Below are 13,218 nucleotides of genomic sequence, written 5' to 3'. Positions count from 1 at the left end.
ATTAGACTGGCCATCTCTATGAACAAAGGCGACAGGCAGCAGACTGGATGGCGAACTCCACTCCAGAAATTGGGACAAGAGAGAAAATGGAGGCAAAAATGACAGTAAAGGAACTTAGCTCACCAAAACAAATGTGGGAGCTAGTCAGCTGTGTAACTGTAGTGCAGTATTTGGACTAGGGAGCCAGAGAGGTGAGGTAGGTCTAATGGACTGAAGGAGTCTGCTGAGTAACTGTGCCAGTACTACACAGTAGCAATTTATTCCAGCACCTCTTTGACTGCAAATGAACAATAAAACCTTAAATAAATCAACAATTGCTTATTGCTTCATAATTGGGATAATAAATTCTTTAGTTTATCAGTACCTTATGGCCTTCCAGGGTGCGTTCTTTGAACAGTTTCATTACAGATACAATCCTCTCTTCTCAACAATAAATTATTTAAAAAAAAAAAAAGGAAAAGAGAAACAAGACGATACATGACAATTTTAAAGCAAAAGGAAAACAAACCCTAGTTTTGACATATATCTTAAAATAATATGAAGCCATCTCTCTCTCTGTGTTCAATGCCTAAGTATAAATAGTAAAGGACATTATGGTATTTACAGTGTTACACAAGGAATTGAGAGAGCATCATTGACATGTAACTCAGAAAGACAATAAATGATGGAGGAAAACATTCAAGTATGTACAAGATGTATTTACAACAGAATATATCATTAAAATAATGATATGTGGCCATTTTCTTTGTCTGCATTTCTCTGCAGCATTTCATAGGTGCTCTTCTCATTGGAAGTCAAGGTGGCTGATGGAATCTAGCCAGTATCGAAGACAGAGAACGGGCTTTGCTTAAGTTTGCCAGTGGGCAACTTGCCCTTTTAACAGGCACAGGTTTGCTATTCTGAATGTACAAGTAATAGTTCAGAATCTGTACAAAGATATAGTAGCTGGATGAAAACAGGAGACGATGCTTCTTTGTCATGAAACAAGAGAAAGAAAGTTTTATTGTTTCCCTGGCAATAGTCCCTTCACACCCGGGCATAAATTTTGTGGGATGAGGTGGGAGTCAGGGGAAAACACAAATGTGAGGATACAGGGCCAGATTCTCAGCTAATGTAAATGAGCAGCTGTGGCGCTGTACTAATTTACACCAGCTGAGGATCCAGCCCCATTTTTTATGCACCACTTTCTATTGTCCACCCCTGATGGGATCCTCTAATCATGCAGAATTTCCCCAAATACAAAACTGCTTAGTGTAAATATGTTCTGGTGGGGTAAATGTCATGGACATAGAACTCAGGGTGATTTTACAGCCACAGAGTCTTTGTTCCCCCTTGAATTGCTGTTGCACTTACTGTGAGTTTTAGCAGAGGGCCGGCGGGGCTGCCAGGGGGGTTGCACATTGTTAAAGGGACCCCAGTAGCACAGACAGTGCAGTAAATGGCCCCAAGAGATGACCTGGCCTGGCACCGGAAAGCATGTTTGCTCTAATGCCAAGAGCTGAGTTTCCTCCCCATCAGTCTTGCAAGGTGAGCAGCAGGTCCAGGGATTGCTCAGCACCTCTTGCAGGCTCAAGCCCTTCTCCAGAAGGCAACAGGCCACAGCAGCGTCAGGGCTAGCCATGTTACTGATACGTTAACCTCGTCTCCGACTGTGCAGAGCTGGATCCTACCATTCTCAGTATGAATTACTAATATGGCTCATGCATGAGGCCAAATTCTGCTGTTATGCTGGTGCAAAACCAGGGTAATTCTACTGACTTATCACAGGTTTGGTTTTTGCTGGGATTTCCAAAGGCGTCTAACGGAGTTAGGCAGCCAACTCCCACTGACACTCATTGAGCACATGCATCTCTGAAAACCCCAGCTTAAAGCTCTCAGGGCTAGTGCTCTGTTGTGCATCACTCCGCCGGTATGCTGGGGCAGCTCCTTTGGCTTGAGAGCTTGACAATGCAATCGGAAGACTGTAACAGATTTTCCCAGGTGTCCCACATGCACAAGGCACAGCTTTCCATTTTGTAGTGCCCTTGTGTAATCTTTGATAATACTTTCAACATTGTAAGTAATTTTCTCTGCTTTCATGTGATCAACCACCCCACCCCCCTGATTAATCTGTGAGAAGCCACAAAAGTCACCAAGACATGGCGTGCTTCAATGGATGGGGCACTGAATGTGGACCCAGGAGACTGGGGCTCTAGTCCCAGTGGTGCAGCCTTGGGCAGGTCACTTTCCCTCTCTTTCCCTCCCACCTTTTGGCCGTCTAGTCTATTTAGTAAACTCATTGGGGCAGGACTGGGTTGGATTTTCAAAAGCGCCTAAGTGACTTGAGAGCACAAGTCCCATTGACAGGCAATAATACTTTTGTTCCTAAATCACTTAGGCCACTTTGAAAATCCCAGCTACTTCTTCTTACTATGTGTTTGTACAGCTCCTAACACAATGGGGCCCTGGTCTCTGCGGAGGCTGCTGCAACAGTAATAATGACTAACATATGAAATGAGCGCCAGGCATACAGAATTTACACAGGGCCCTGGTTGTATGCAGATGCATCACTGGTAAGCATAGTGAAAATACAGCAATGCATACAAAAGAAGAGGGAAAACTGGGAAGGAATATGAGTCATGGTAACACATCAGTTAAAAACTCTGCAGTCTCCCATATGCTTTTTAAATGTGCAGCGATATGCAAGTACAACTGAGCCCAGCGCCTGAGCTCTCTCACTGAAAATCCCCTGCCCTTGCTTTCCCTTCCCTCAGAAAGATTCTCCCTTGTAATCCTGTCACTATTTCCCTACTGTCCTAAGCTCTCAGTCTGCTTGATCAGATGGCTAAGAACTCTCATCTCACAGCAAAAGTGAAGCTGATGCTGTCTGTTTTGATAATACAGTACTGTCGCTCCCCAGCCTCATCCAGAGTACTAAGTAGCTGCATTTACCACAATCGGCCAGATTCTGCTTTTAGACCCTGAATGAGCTGCCCAACCCTATTCAGCAAAGCACTTCAGCGTGTGCTTAACTTTACTCATGTCCTACTGCTGTCAATGGGACTTGAGCACATGCTAAAGATAAGCATGTGCTTAGAGGTTTGCTGAACTGCGACCTTAGTTCCGCTGGTGTATATCTGGCATAACTGCCGTGATATATTCTGATTTATACCAGTGTAACTGGGATTGGAATCAAGAGTAAATCACGGCTGAAATTTTTGTTGTCCTGAAATGGCTCCTATTTAGGATCAGTAATACTTACAGCACTGATGTTCTCCTGTTCATACTCCCAGGGGGCCATGCAGAATGCTTGTTATTTACATCAATCCTGAGTCTGCATTGTGCCAGCTGAATGTAAAATCAAAATCAAATGGGGGGGGTCACTCCACTAAACTGATCAGAACTGGGTGCAAAAGAGACGATTTGCTTCTGTCTGAAAGGGTGCAATAACTCCAGTATTGATCCTACACTTGTCAATTACCAATCAAAGATTCTAGTGCAATCACTGGTCACATGCACAAATACCCATGGACATTGTGGGGCTAATCAACGCAGCATGGGCTTTTCACAGAACTATTAAAAAAAATCAGGTCACCAGATATGAACTCAATGCGTCTTCTATTAAGTCTTTCCCACCAGGATTCCTTTTAACTATTCAGTAAATTGATTTGGCTTCAAGTCATTTCTATGTACAAGGATGACTTTCATTCTAACAGCAGCTCCAAGAAGTCACAGAATAGTTATTGGGTTTTTTTTCTCACCATGTCCCTTTGGAAACAAAGAATAACTTGTTTATTAAAAATCAACATTAAAAATACAGGTAAAAATGGCTGCACTTTTATTAGTGGCTTTTTTTTTTTCCAGCTAGTTCTTTTCCTTGTCTGGTTACAGATACCTGGTGTATTTTTCCCAGCAACTTAAGCTAATGGAAATCTTGTTTTTTGTAAACTACTGGGTTCATAGCCTCTGCTACTCTGAGCCCATTTTCTAAGAGATAACTAGGACAATTAATATCTGGAAAAAAATGTAATGACAGTTCCTAGCGAGTACAAGTGATTTCTGATTAATAATACATTCAGTTTAAAATCACAGTATTACTCTCTTTCGAATATGTAACATTATTTAATGCAATTTTTGTTATCCTGCTGTCATTAATAGTAGCATGCTTTGGCTGTACTATTATTCCAGTGCCCAATGAAGCAAACCTTTTGGCTGGCAGAAAGCAGACACAACTCATTTCAGATACGGAAAGCAAATGAAATCTCTTATAGAAGAAAACAGTCTTGTTTTGTTGGTGGGTATGTCATCACAGAGTATTTTGATTTGGGGGGCAGTCCACTACAAGCAAACATAGGGACTTTCGCAATTCTTGCAAACCATACCTCCAGTTACCATAACGCAATGCACAAAAAAGCCAGGAGAACTGAAGGTCGGAAGATTCTGCAAAATACCATGGAACAGCAATTACTGTAACAGTACAAAACTTGCTCTCAACATAATATAACATAAAGGCACCATTGATATCTTTCTCATTTTTGAAATACTGTAAAAAATTGCTACATATGGCACATAACACATTTGTACATACATATATTTAATTTATAAAAGTTTTTTTCCCCCTCCTGTTTTCTATTAGTGGAATTTGCTAAAATAAAATAAATTGTTTAATTTAAAGGTGGAATACTTCATTATATAAAATAAAGTTTTACATGTGAATCTATGCGTTTTGTTTATGTTTTATACAGCAATAGGGTCTTGATTAGCTATTACACTGGACAACCTTGCTTGTAATTCTTCCTGTGTGGAGAACCGGCTAGTTGGGTTAGTCCTGCTGTCAGCCAGTCGGTATGCAGTGGCTGCCTCTAGGCTGGTTGCCATGGGGTTCTGTATGCTCAGGAAAGGTGTATCCTCACCTATTCTTTCGTCTTCTGTTTCACTCTCCGAGCTACTGCTCTCAGAGCTCGTGTCGGTGTCCACTTCTAATCTGTTGGAAATGTGGCCGTTGGGCTTTGTTCTTTTTGCCCTCCGGCTGTTGACTAGTTTCTTTGGAGGCTCCTGTGCTGGCTCATACTCCTGTGTGGTCTCATATTCCTCATCCTCTACTATCCTCAGAGGACTAGGTGGTGGACTGTTGCTCTCATGGGCGGGGTTGTGGTGGAAGGAATTGAACTGCTGAATGTGATGGTCATACTTCTCCCGTAACCGAGGAGGCGTCACCAGAAGCAGAGGCCTCTCCTCTTCCATAAAGGGACTGACCGCCACAGAGGGGACAGATACAGTTAAGCTGGATACCGGTGGAGACATTTCTGAAGGGGGGGACTTTGGAGAACTTGGAGTGTGGAAATCAACAGGTGACATGCGAGCCGGTGTGGTCATAGCTGATACATACCTGAATAAGAACATATACAAAAAGGCCCCATAAAGGTGAAGAAGGAATAAACATAAGAGAAAACATTAAGAAAAGCCACCTTTGAGGAACAAATCATTGCCATGTTATCCATGTCCCACGTTTTGTGATGTCACGTGCAATACCCTTGGGAATATAGGAATCATTTTCTAATGCATGCAATAGTCAATATGTATTTTTGCATGTGCTTGCCTTGCACCTGTGCACTGGATGTTACATGCATGCATGCAAGCTGTGGATTTGACATGTGCATGTAGCTGAAAGCAGGGATAATCCTGGCAGTAGGGAATGCATACTGCTTTTCATTTAGGCCATCACTGAAAAATGCAGAAGCCTCTGTCAATGCTTCCATAATCTATATACCTGACAGAAAGACATTCCCAGTGTTATTAGCCACATGGTATGTTAGCCTAGAATGCTTTTGTTCTTATGGGGAAAATCAAGGGAGGAGAGGAATTTGATGAAACCAGAAGTGTAGGGCTATTAGAAGGGCGGGGGAAGTATTTTCAGTTCTTTGGCGAGTCCAGTGACGGGAGTTAGGGAGCAGGAGATGAAAGAAACACAATGCAGATGCAAGTAGTTTATAAAAGCTACAGTGCTTGTTGTTCTAGGCAACATTTGCCCCATGCCTGGGACTTGAGGGAATGAGCAGGGAAAAAGAACTAAAATGAGCTGAGTGGAGGCTAGCTGAAGCTTGAGCCTGCATACCTCTGCTAAAAACAGAGGGGCAGATTTTGTCACCTTTACTCATGCTGAGTAAGTGGTTCTTTACTGTAACAGTAGTTCCACTGACGTCAGAATTGGAACCAGAGGACTTAGGTGGACCTCTAATATTAAAACATATTGGGCCTGGGTTTCAAAACTGATCAGGAATCTCCACTCTGTGCAGTGGAAACATCTGGGTGAAACCATGGACCTCTGGAGAAACCATTCCACACTGTAATTCCTGACTTATAGCACTGAGGTGGCTTTTAAATGTGTAAAATAGCGTTTTAAAATGGCAGCTGTTCCTTACATGGAATATGATCCTTATAAGGTCTTTTTCCAGGACACACCTCCCCCCCTCACCTGCGCACACAATCTCCTTGCCAGTTCTATGGGAGCATGAGGAGCCAGCCCCTGGACAAAATGATCTGGTAACAGCTTCAGAAATCAAAACACAGAACATTTCCTGCCCTCTGTGTGGAAACAAGAGCTGACACAAAGGACAGTTTGGCTCAGTGTAATGGCCCCTCTAGAGAATTTACTCAGAGTCTCTTGTTATTTTTCTGGGGAAGGTTAGCAGTTGAAGGTGATTTTTATAAATGGAGCTAAGCTGCCAGGTAGGCAGCCGTCCCTTAAAACAAAAATCCTACTGATGTTCAAACAAGAAAGACAAAGGGCCAGATCCTCTGTGGGTGTAAATCAGTGTCCTGCCCCTGCACTCAGGAAAACCAGACTAATTCACCCCAGCTGAGGATCTGGCTCAAAATGCCTGATCAAAGGAACAGTGAACAGCATGACATTCTACATTGTTTGGTTTTGCCTGTTTTTCCTTTCCCTGAACTTCACCGGCTTGAATTTCAGTTGTATCCAAATGTAAGACATACCCAAGTGGTACGTCCTGCACAAGTTATAGACCTACTGCTGATAAGTGCATTTTATTTTTAATTGTGAATAGTTATCTGAGTCTGAAATGATCAAAATCAGTCTAAATCCAAAATTGTCATCCAAAGCATGACTCAGTTCTGCATATTCCTCTTGATTAAACACAGCAGGTTAATTGGAAGGAGGGAAATTGGGTTAGACTCTCAGCTGGTGTAGCTCCATGGATTTCAGTGGTGCTCTGCTGATTTACATCTGCCCTTTGTTTCTAGGGAAAAAATGACAGAAGTAACCATTTGTGGCAATGAATCAAGTTGCCTACCATGAGTCCAGAGAGGAACAAATAGGTCTGTGTGTCAAATAACAGAATAAAATCATTCCCTCTTTTTCCTTATATTCAGGAGCTCTCTGATCTATTCAAATCTTTCTATAGCTGGTGCTCAAGGGATAGAAGTTTCTGCCCAACAACTGCTGCTGACAGGAAGTTTCACTTCATTTGGTTTAGTTAAACTGGTCCAACGTTGTGTATTGACGCACACATAGAGACACACTTGGATGGTGTGTAATACGTTTGCGAATGGGATTGTATGATGGAGTTTCTTGTCACAGCAGGGGATTGGCCTTGATGACCCATGAGGTCCTTTCCAGCCCTATGTCATATGACCCCATGACACTTATACGGGTTTAAAACTGGGTGTATCAGTTTAGTGTGCGCCTGTAAATTTACTGACATAAACTAAACAGATAGAATCCAGGTTTAAACTTATATAAGAGGATCCACACACAGAGATGCAGACTGGTTTAACGAAACCAATACAAATCACTTTGTGTTGTGGCAAATGGTCAATGCTACTGTGGTGGGTCCTGAGCTTTTTCTTGGTGTGGTGGGTCAGGGTGCCACCCCTTGCCCCTACTCTTGGGTGTTATGGGCTCCACTAGTGCCTTAATGGGAGAGAGAGAGGGGAGCAGGGAAGGGACCCAGGTCCGCTCTCCTACCCTGGGTCCCAGCCCCTTCAGCTTTGTGGGCTGCTTACCCTCTCTCCCCTTGAGTAGTTTCCCTCAGTCCTTTGTGCCAGGGGAGTCCCTCTGCTCTGCATTTCCTTCCCCTGGTCCTCTGCCTAACAGCAATACTTCTCCAAACTCTAGTCAGCTGTCCTTCCCTCCCTCTGTCTGACTGAAGCAGGGTTTTTTAATTAGATCTTGGGTGGGGCCTTAATTGGCTCCAGGTTCTCCAATTACTCTGTAATAAGCTTTCCCTGCTCCACAGGGAATAAAGTCTTGATCATCCTAGGGTTTATATACCTCCCATCTAACACTCTCCTGCTGCTCCCTGACCCTGCTGTATCACAGGGTATGTCTACACTATGGGATTATTCCAATTTTACATAAACCAGTTTTGTAAAACAGATTGTATAAAGTCGAGTGCAAGCGGCCACACTAAGCACATTAATTCGGCAGTGTGCATCCATGTACCGAGGCTAGCATCGATTTCCGGAGCGTTGCACTGTGGGTAGCTATCCCGTAGCTATCCCATAGTTCCCACAGTCTCCCCCGCCCATTGGAATTCTGGGTTGAGATCTCAATGTAAAAACAGCGTCACGGGTGATTCTGGGTAAATGTCGTCACTCAATCCTTCTTCCGTGAAAGCAACGGCAGACAATCATTTCGCGCCCTTTTTCCCTGGATTGCCCTGGCAGATGCCATAGCATGGCAACCATGGAGCCCGTTTTGCCTTTTGTCACTGTCACCGTATGTGTACTGGATGCTGCTGACAGACGTGGTACTGCAGTGCTACACAGTAGCATTCATTTGCCTTTGCAAGGTAGCAGACGGTTACCATCCCTACTGCACCGTCTGCCATGCCATTGTAAATTGGCGATGATAACAATGGTTATCAGTTGTTCTGTACCGTCTGCTGCTGTCATGGGTGCTCCTGGCTGGCCTCGCTGAGGTCGGCTGGGGGTGCATGGACAAAAATGGGAATGACTCCCTGTGTCATTCCCATTTTTATGTTTTGTCAAAAAATAGAGTCAGTCCTGCCTAGAATATGGGGCAAGTCTACTAGAGAACCAGAGACCACAGCCGCTCCGTGTCAGAGTCCCAGAGATCCCGCAGAAATGATGAGCTGCATGCCATTCTAGGGGGTACCCCTGCAACAACCCCATCCGTTGCTTCCCGCCTCCCCCAACCCTCCTGGGCTACCGTGGCAGCGTCCCCCCATTTGTGTGATGAAGTAATAAAAAATGAAGGAATACGAAACACTGACTTTTTAGTGAAATAAAATGAGGGGGAGGCAGCCTCCAGCTGCTATGATAGTCCAGGCAGTACAGAATCTTTTCTTTAGACATGAAAAGGGGGGGCAAATAGAGCTCAGCCTCCAGTTGCTATGATGAGGACAGTTACCAGCCATTCTGTGCCATCTGCCGGGAATGACCGGGAGTCAATCCCATTTTTACCCAGGCACCCCCGGCCGATCTCACCGAGGCCAGCCAGGAGCACTCATGGGCCGATTATGACAATGGCAGAGGGTACAATATGACTGCTATCCATCGGGAAGGGGATGCTGGTGTTCAGCACTGCAGCACCCCGTCTTCCAGCAGCATGCAGTAGACATAGGGTGACATTGAAAAAAAGCGAGAAACATTTTTTTCCCTTTTCTTTTTTTTTGGGGGGAAGGGTGTAAATTGACGATATATACCCTGAAACACCCGGAAATATGTTTTTGACCCCTCAGGCATTGGGAGATCAGCCAAGAATGCAAATGCTTTTCGGAGACTGTGGGGACTATGGGATAGCTGGAGTCCTCAGTACCCCCTCCCTCCCTCCCTCCCTCCGTGAGCGTCCATTTGATTCTTTGGCTTTCCGTTACGCTGTCACACAGCACTGTGCTGTGGCCTCTATCTATCACAGCCAGGAGATTTTTTCAAAAGCTTTGTCATTTAGTCTTCTGTAACAGAGCTCTGACAGAACAGATTTGTCTCCCCATACAGCGATCAGATCCAGTATTTCCCGTACGGTCCATGCTGGAGCTCTTTTTGGATTTGGAACTGCATCGTCACCTGTGCTGATCAGCGCTCCACGCTGGGCAAACAGGAAATGAAATTCAAAAGTTTGCACGGCTTTTCCTGTCTACTTGGCCAGTGCATCCGAGTTCAGATTGCTTTCCAGAGCGGTCACAATGGTGCACTGCGGGATACTACCTGGAGGCCAATACCGTTGATTTGCGGCCACACTAACCCTAATCCGACATGGCAATACCAATTTCAGCACTACTCCTCTCGTCGGGGAGGAGTACAGAAACTGGTTTAAAGAGCTCTTTATATTGATATAAAAGGCCTCATTGTGTGGACGGGTACAGGGTTAAATCAGTTTAACGCTGCTAAATTCGGTTTAAACGCGTAGTGTAGACCAGGCCACAGTGTGTAGACCAGGTCTTAGGTCAGCCACAGAGATGGTTTCTACAAGCTTCTCTGGTGTGAGATGCAGCTAATATGTTCTACTGAATACAAGGTGGGTGCCCAGCAGGTATAAACTGGTGTTGCTCCATGGACTTCAATGGAGCCAGGACAACATGCATTAGCTGAAGAGCTGGTCCTCAACCTTTATTTAGCTTTTAAAGTAAAATTAAGATGTGACTCAGGTTAACTGTAGAGATCAGAGCCTTGAAGGAATATATTCTTATCTCATTAACTCCCTGCACACCAAAGTCTTAGAGGAGAAGGGAATCTGCATTTTTATTTTATCAAGTTCTTTTATGGTTCAAATTCAGCTTTAATCTAGAGTCTCTCTCTCTTTCCCCCCATCCTTCAGAAATAATTTGCCATTTATTTCCTGCAGGCTGAAGATAGATGAGGCCTAATTTAACATCCAGGGTTCACGGTAATATCAAGCACAGGTTTGGGCCATCACTGACTGGTGATTTATTGTAAAAATGCAGTCTGTATTTCCCCCTGGAATGTTATTTGGAGAAAATGCAATACCTGGAGATGCAGTGCCCTCTTTCTCCTTGTTAGAATGAAGAGCTATATACCCCAAAAGACAGCTAATGTGTCAAAATGCTGCCCAGGGTAACCTAGACACTCCAGAAGGGCAGTGCAAACAACATCCTCTCTTCTCACCCAGAAGATCAAATATGCTATACTAATGATACTGCATGAACTTGGGAGTACAATCCATATGGCCCATAGACAGTACAAAATACAATATTTGCTACTATAGACCCTGATCCAGCAAAGCACTTAAGCACATGTGTGATGGGGCGGCTGCGTGGGAGGCAGCTAATAGGGAAAAAGCTTGCAGATCCAGCCAATTAGGGGAAGGTTTATTGGAGGAGCCAACCAAGGCCGGGCTGGCCCATATAAAAAGAGGCTGCAGAGCAGAGGAGGGGGAAGTCACTCTCTGGAGTTCGAGGGAGGAGGACTGGCTGCTTAGAAGGCTGGAGCACCATGGACAGAGCAGAGTCAGAAGCGTAAGAGGAAGCTCCAGGCTGAAGGCTGCCAGACTGAGGCCCTGATACAAGGGCAGAGGAGGTGCTGGGGCGGCAGGGAAGTGGTCCAGGGAAGGAGACGGTGGAGTTAGAGGAGGGACAGTACATGGCTGCCAGCTAGAGGCTCCCTGGTTAGGGGCCTGGATAGTGGGCGGGCCCGGGCTCCCCACCTTCCTTGCCCCTACTGAGTGAAGTGGACAGTGGATGGACTGCAGTTTGCCACTGAGACAAGAGACTAGAACCTGGACTGCAAACTGCCAGTGAGGTAAGTGGTTAGATTGTCAGTCCCCCGGAAGGGGGCAAAGAACTGAGTGTGGCACAGCCGGAGGGCTGTGTCCAGAAGAGGACGATGCGGTCGGGAAGCGACACAGGTACTGGACGCAGAGACAGGAGTGACAACGGGCGATGCTCCACCTGAGGAGGGTGCACTGTCAATCCTGAGATAATTCCAAGGATGGCCAGAAGGAAGTGCCACAACGGTGAGTGGAATCTGTCACATATGGTGGAAAATGCGGGCAGACGGTCACCTCGATACAAGGGGAAGATAGAAGACTGTGGGGACTATTGCCTATTTGAGAGGCTAAGGGATAAGTAAGGTTCAGAATGGAATTGAGGTATACTAAGGCCTTCTTTGCAGATGGTTCTGGGGCCTTCCTGAACTGGACTCCAAAGGCGGTGTCCCTGAGGGAAGGGGCCGACAGGCCGCAAGGGCAGCTTCAGACTCTGCTGCAGCAGGTGCTCTCCACCCAGCAAAGACAATGGGAGGTACAGGAGCACCTGCAGGCTTATATGGCTGAGTTAACCAAACAGCGGCTGTGCTTGTTCAAGTTGCTGCAAAGGGGAGTCCGTGAGAGTCGTAGGGAGTGAGAGGGGAAGCCAGGCACCCGAACCAGGAGGCTGAGCTAATGTTTCACCTGTGGGAGGCTGAGACATGTTAAGAGGGAGTGCCCCTACCGGGATGCGGAATGGGAGCTCCACCCAGAGAATAAGAAGGTGAAAGAGCCCAAGAGAGACCCCCCTGTGAGGAGAACAGGGAGGCATCGGGTTTGTTGGACCTGTGGGCAACAGGGACACAAGCAGAGGCAGTGCCCTCTGGATTATAGGGGTAAGGCTAGCCCAGGGGAAAGGGCTGAGAAAAAGAAGGACCATGAGAGGGCCATGGCCAAAGGAAGACAAGGGATAAGCCTCCCGTGCCATGAGAATGACCATATAAAAAGGCATTGCACCCAGAGGAGAAAGTGGGGGATGCCAGAGCGCTGGCTTGGTCTGAGAATGCTCAGAGCAAGGGGGCAGTGACTGAGGCCCTGATAGACAACCCTCTCCCCTACTCAGAAGGGGGAGGTAGGGAGGTGATGGGTAAGATGAGTGAGGCAGAGAAGATCCAGAGAAACAGGGAACCCATGCAAGAGTAGGACAAGCTACGGTGGGGACCCAGACCCTGGAAGAGGGAGACAGGCTGCTTCCCTTGGTGGAGAGCCTGAGGCAGGAGAGAGACACCCTACAGGCCCAGCTGCGAGGGAAGCTGGGAAGACAGAAACCCCTCTCCCCTTGCGCACCCTCAGGGATGTGATCTTAAGGGGGAGGGTGTGTGATGGGGCAGCTGTCCCTCACTGGTATGTAAGGGGTTAAAGCCAGCCTGGGGATGCTGCGTGGGAGGCAGCCAATAAGGAAAAGGCTTGTAGAGCCAGCCAATTAGGAAAAGGTTTATTGGAGGGGCCAATCAGAGTCAGGCTGGCCCATATAAGAAGGGGCTGCTGAGCAG

General features: G+C 46.0%; 1 protein-coding gene across 9 annotated transcripts in view; it reads right to left on the bottom strand.

The window, feature by feature from the left end:
• Positions 1–3,756: 3,756 nt before the first annotated feature.
• NRG1 (neuregulin 1) overlaps positions 3,757–13,218 on the bottom strand; it is an 843,690-nt gene continuing 834,228 nt past the window's right edge. For all 9 annotated transcript variants that reach the window (XM_030566617.1, XM_030566618.1, XM_030566619.1 and 6 more), the window contains one exon: positions 3,757–5,368. In XM_030566617.1, coding sequence (XP_030422477.1) covers positions 4,717–5,368 — 652 coding nt within the window. In that variant the 3' untranslated portion in view covers positions 3,757–4,716. The remainder of the gene's footprint in view (positions 5,369–13,218) is intronic.

This window comes from Gopherus evgoodei, chromosome 6 (genome assembly GCF_007399415.2).
Source record: "Gopherus evgoodei ecotype Sinaloan lineage chromosome 6, rGopEvg1_v1.p, whole genome shotgun sequence".
Taxonomy (NCBI): Eukaryota; Metazoa; Chordata; order Testudines; family Testudinidae; genus Gopherus; species Gopherus evgoodei.
Note: the sequence above shows the minus strand (reverse complement) of the source record. Positions and strands in the feature narration are given on the sequence as shown.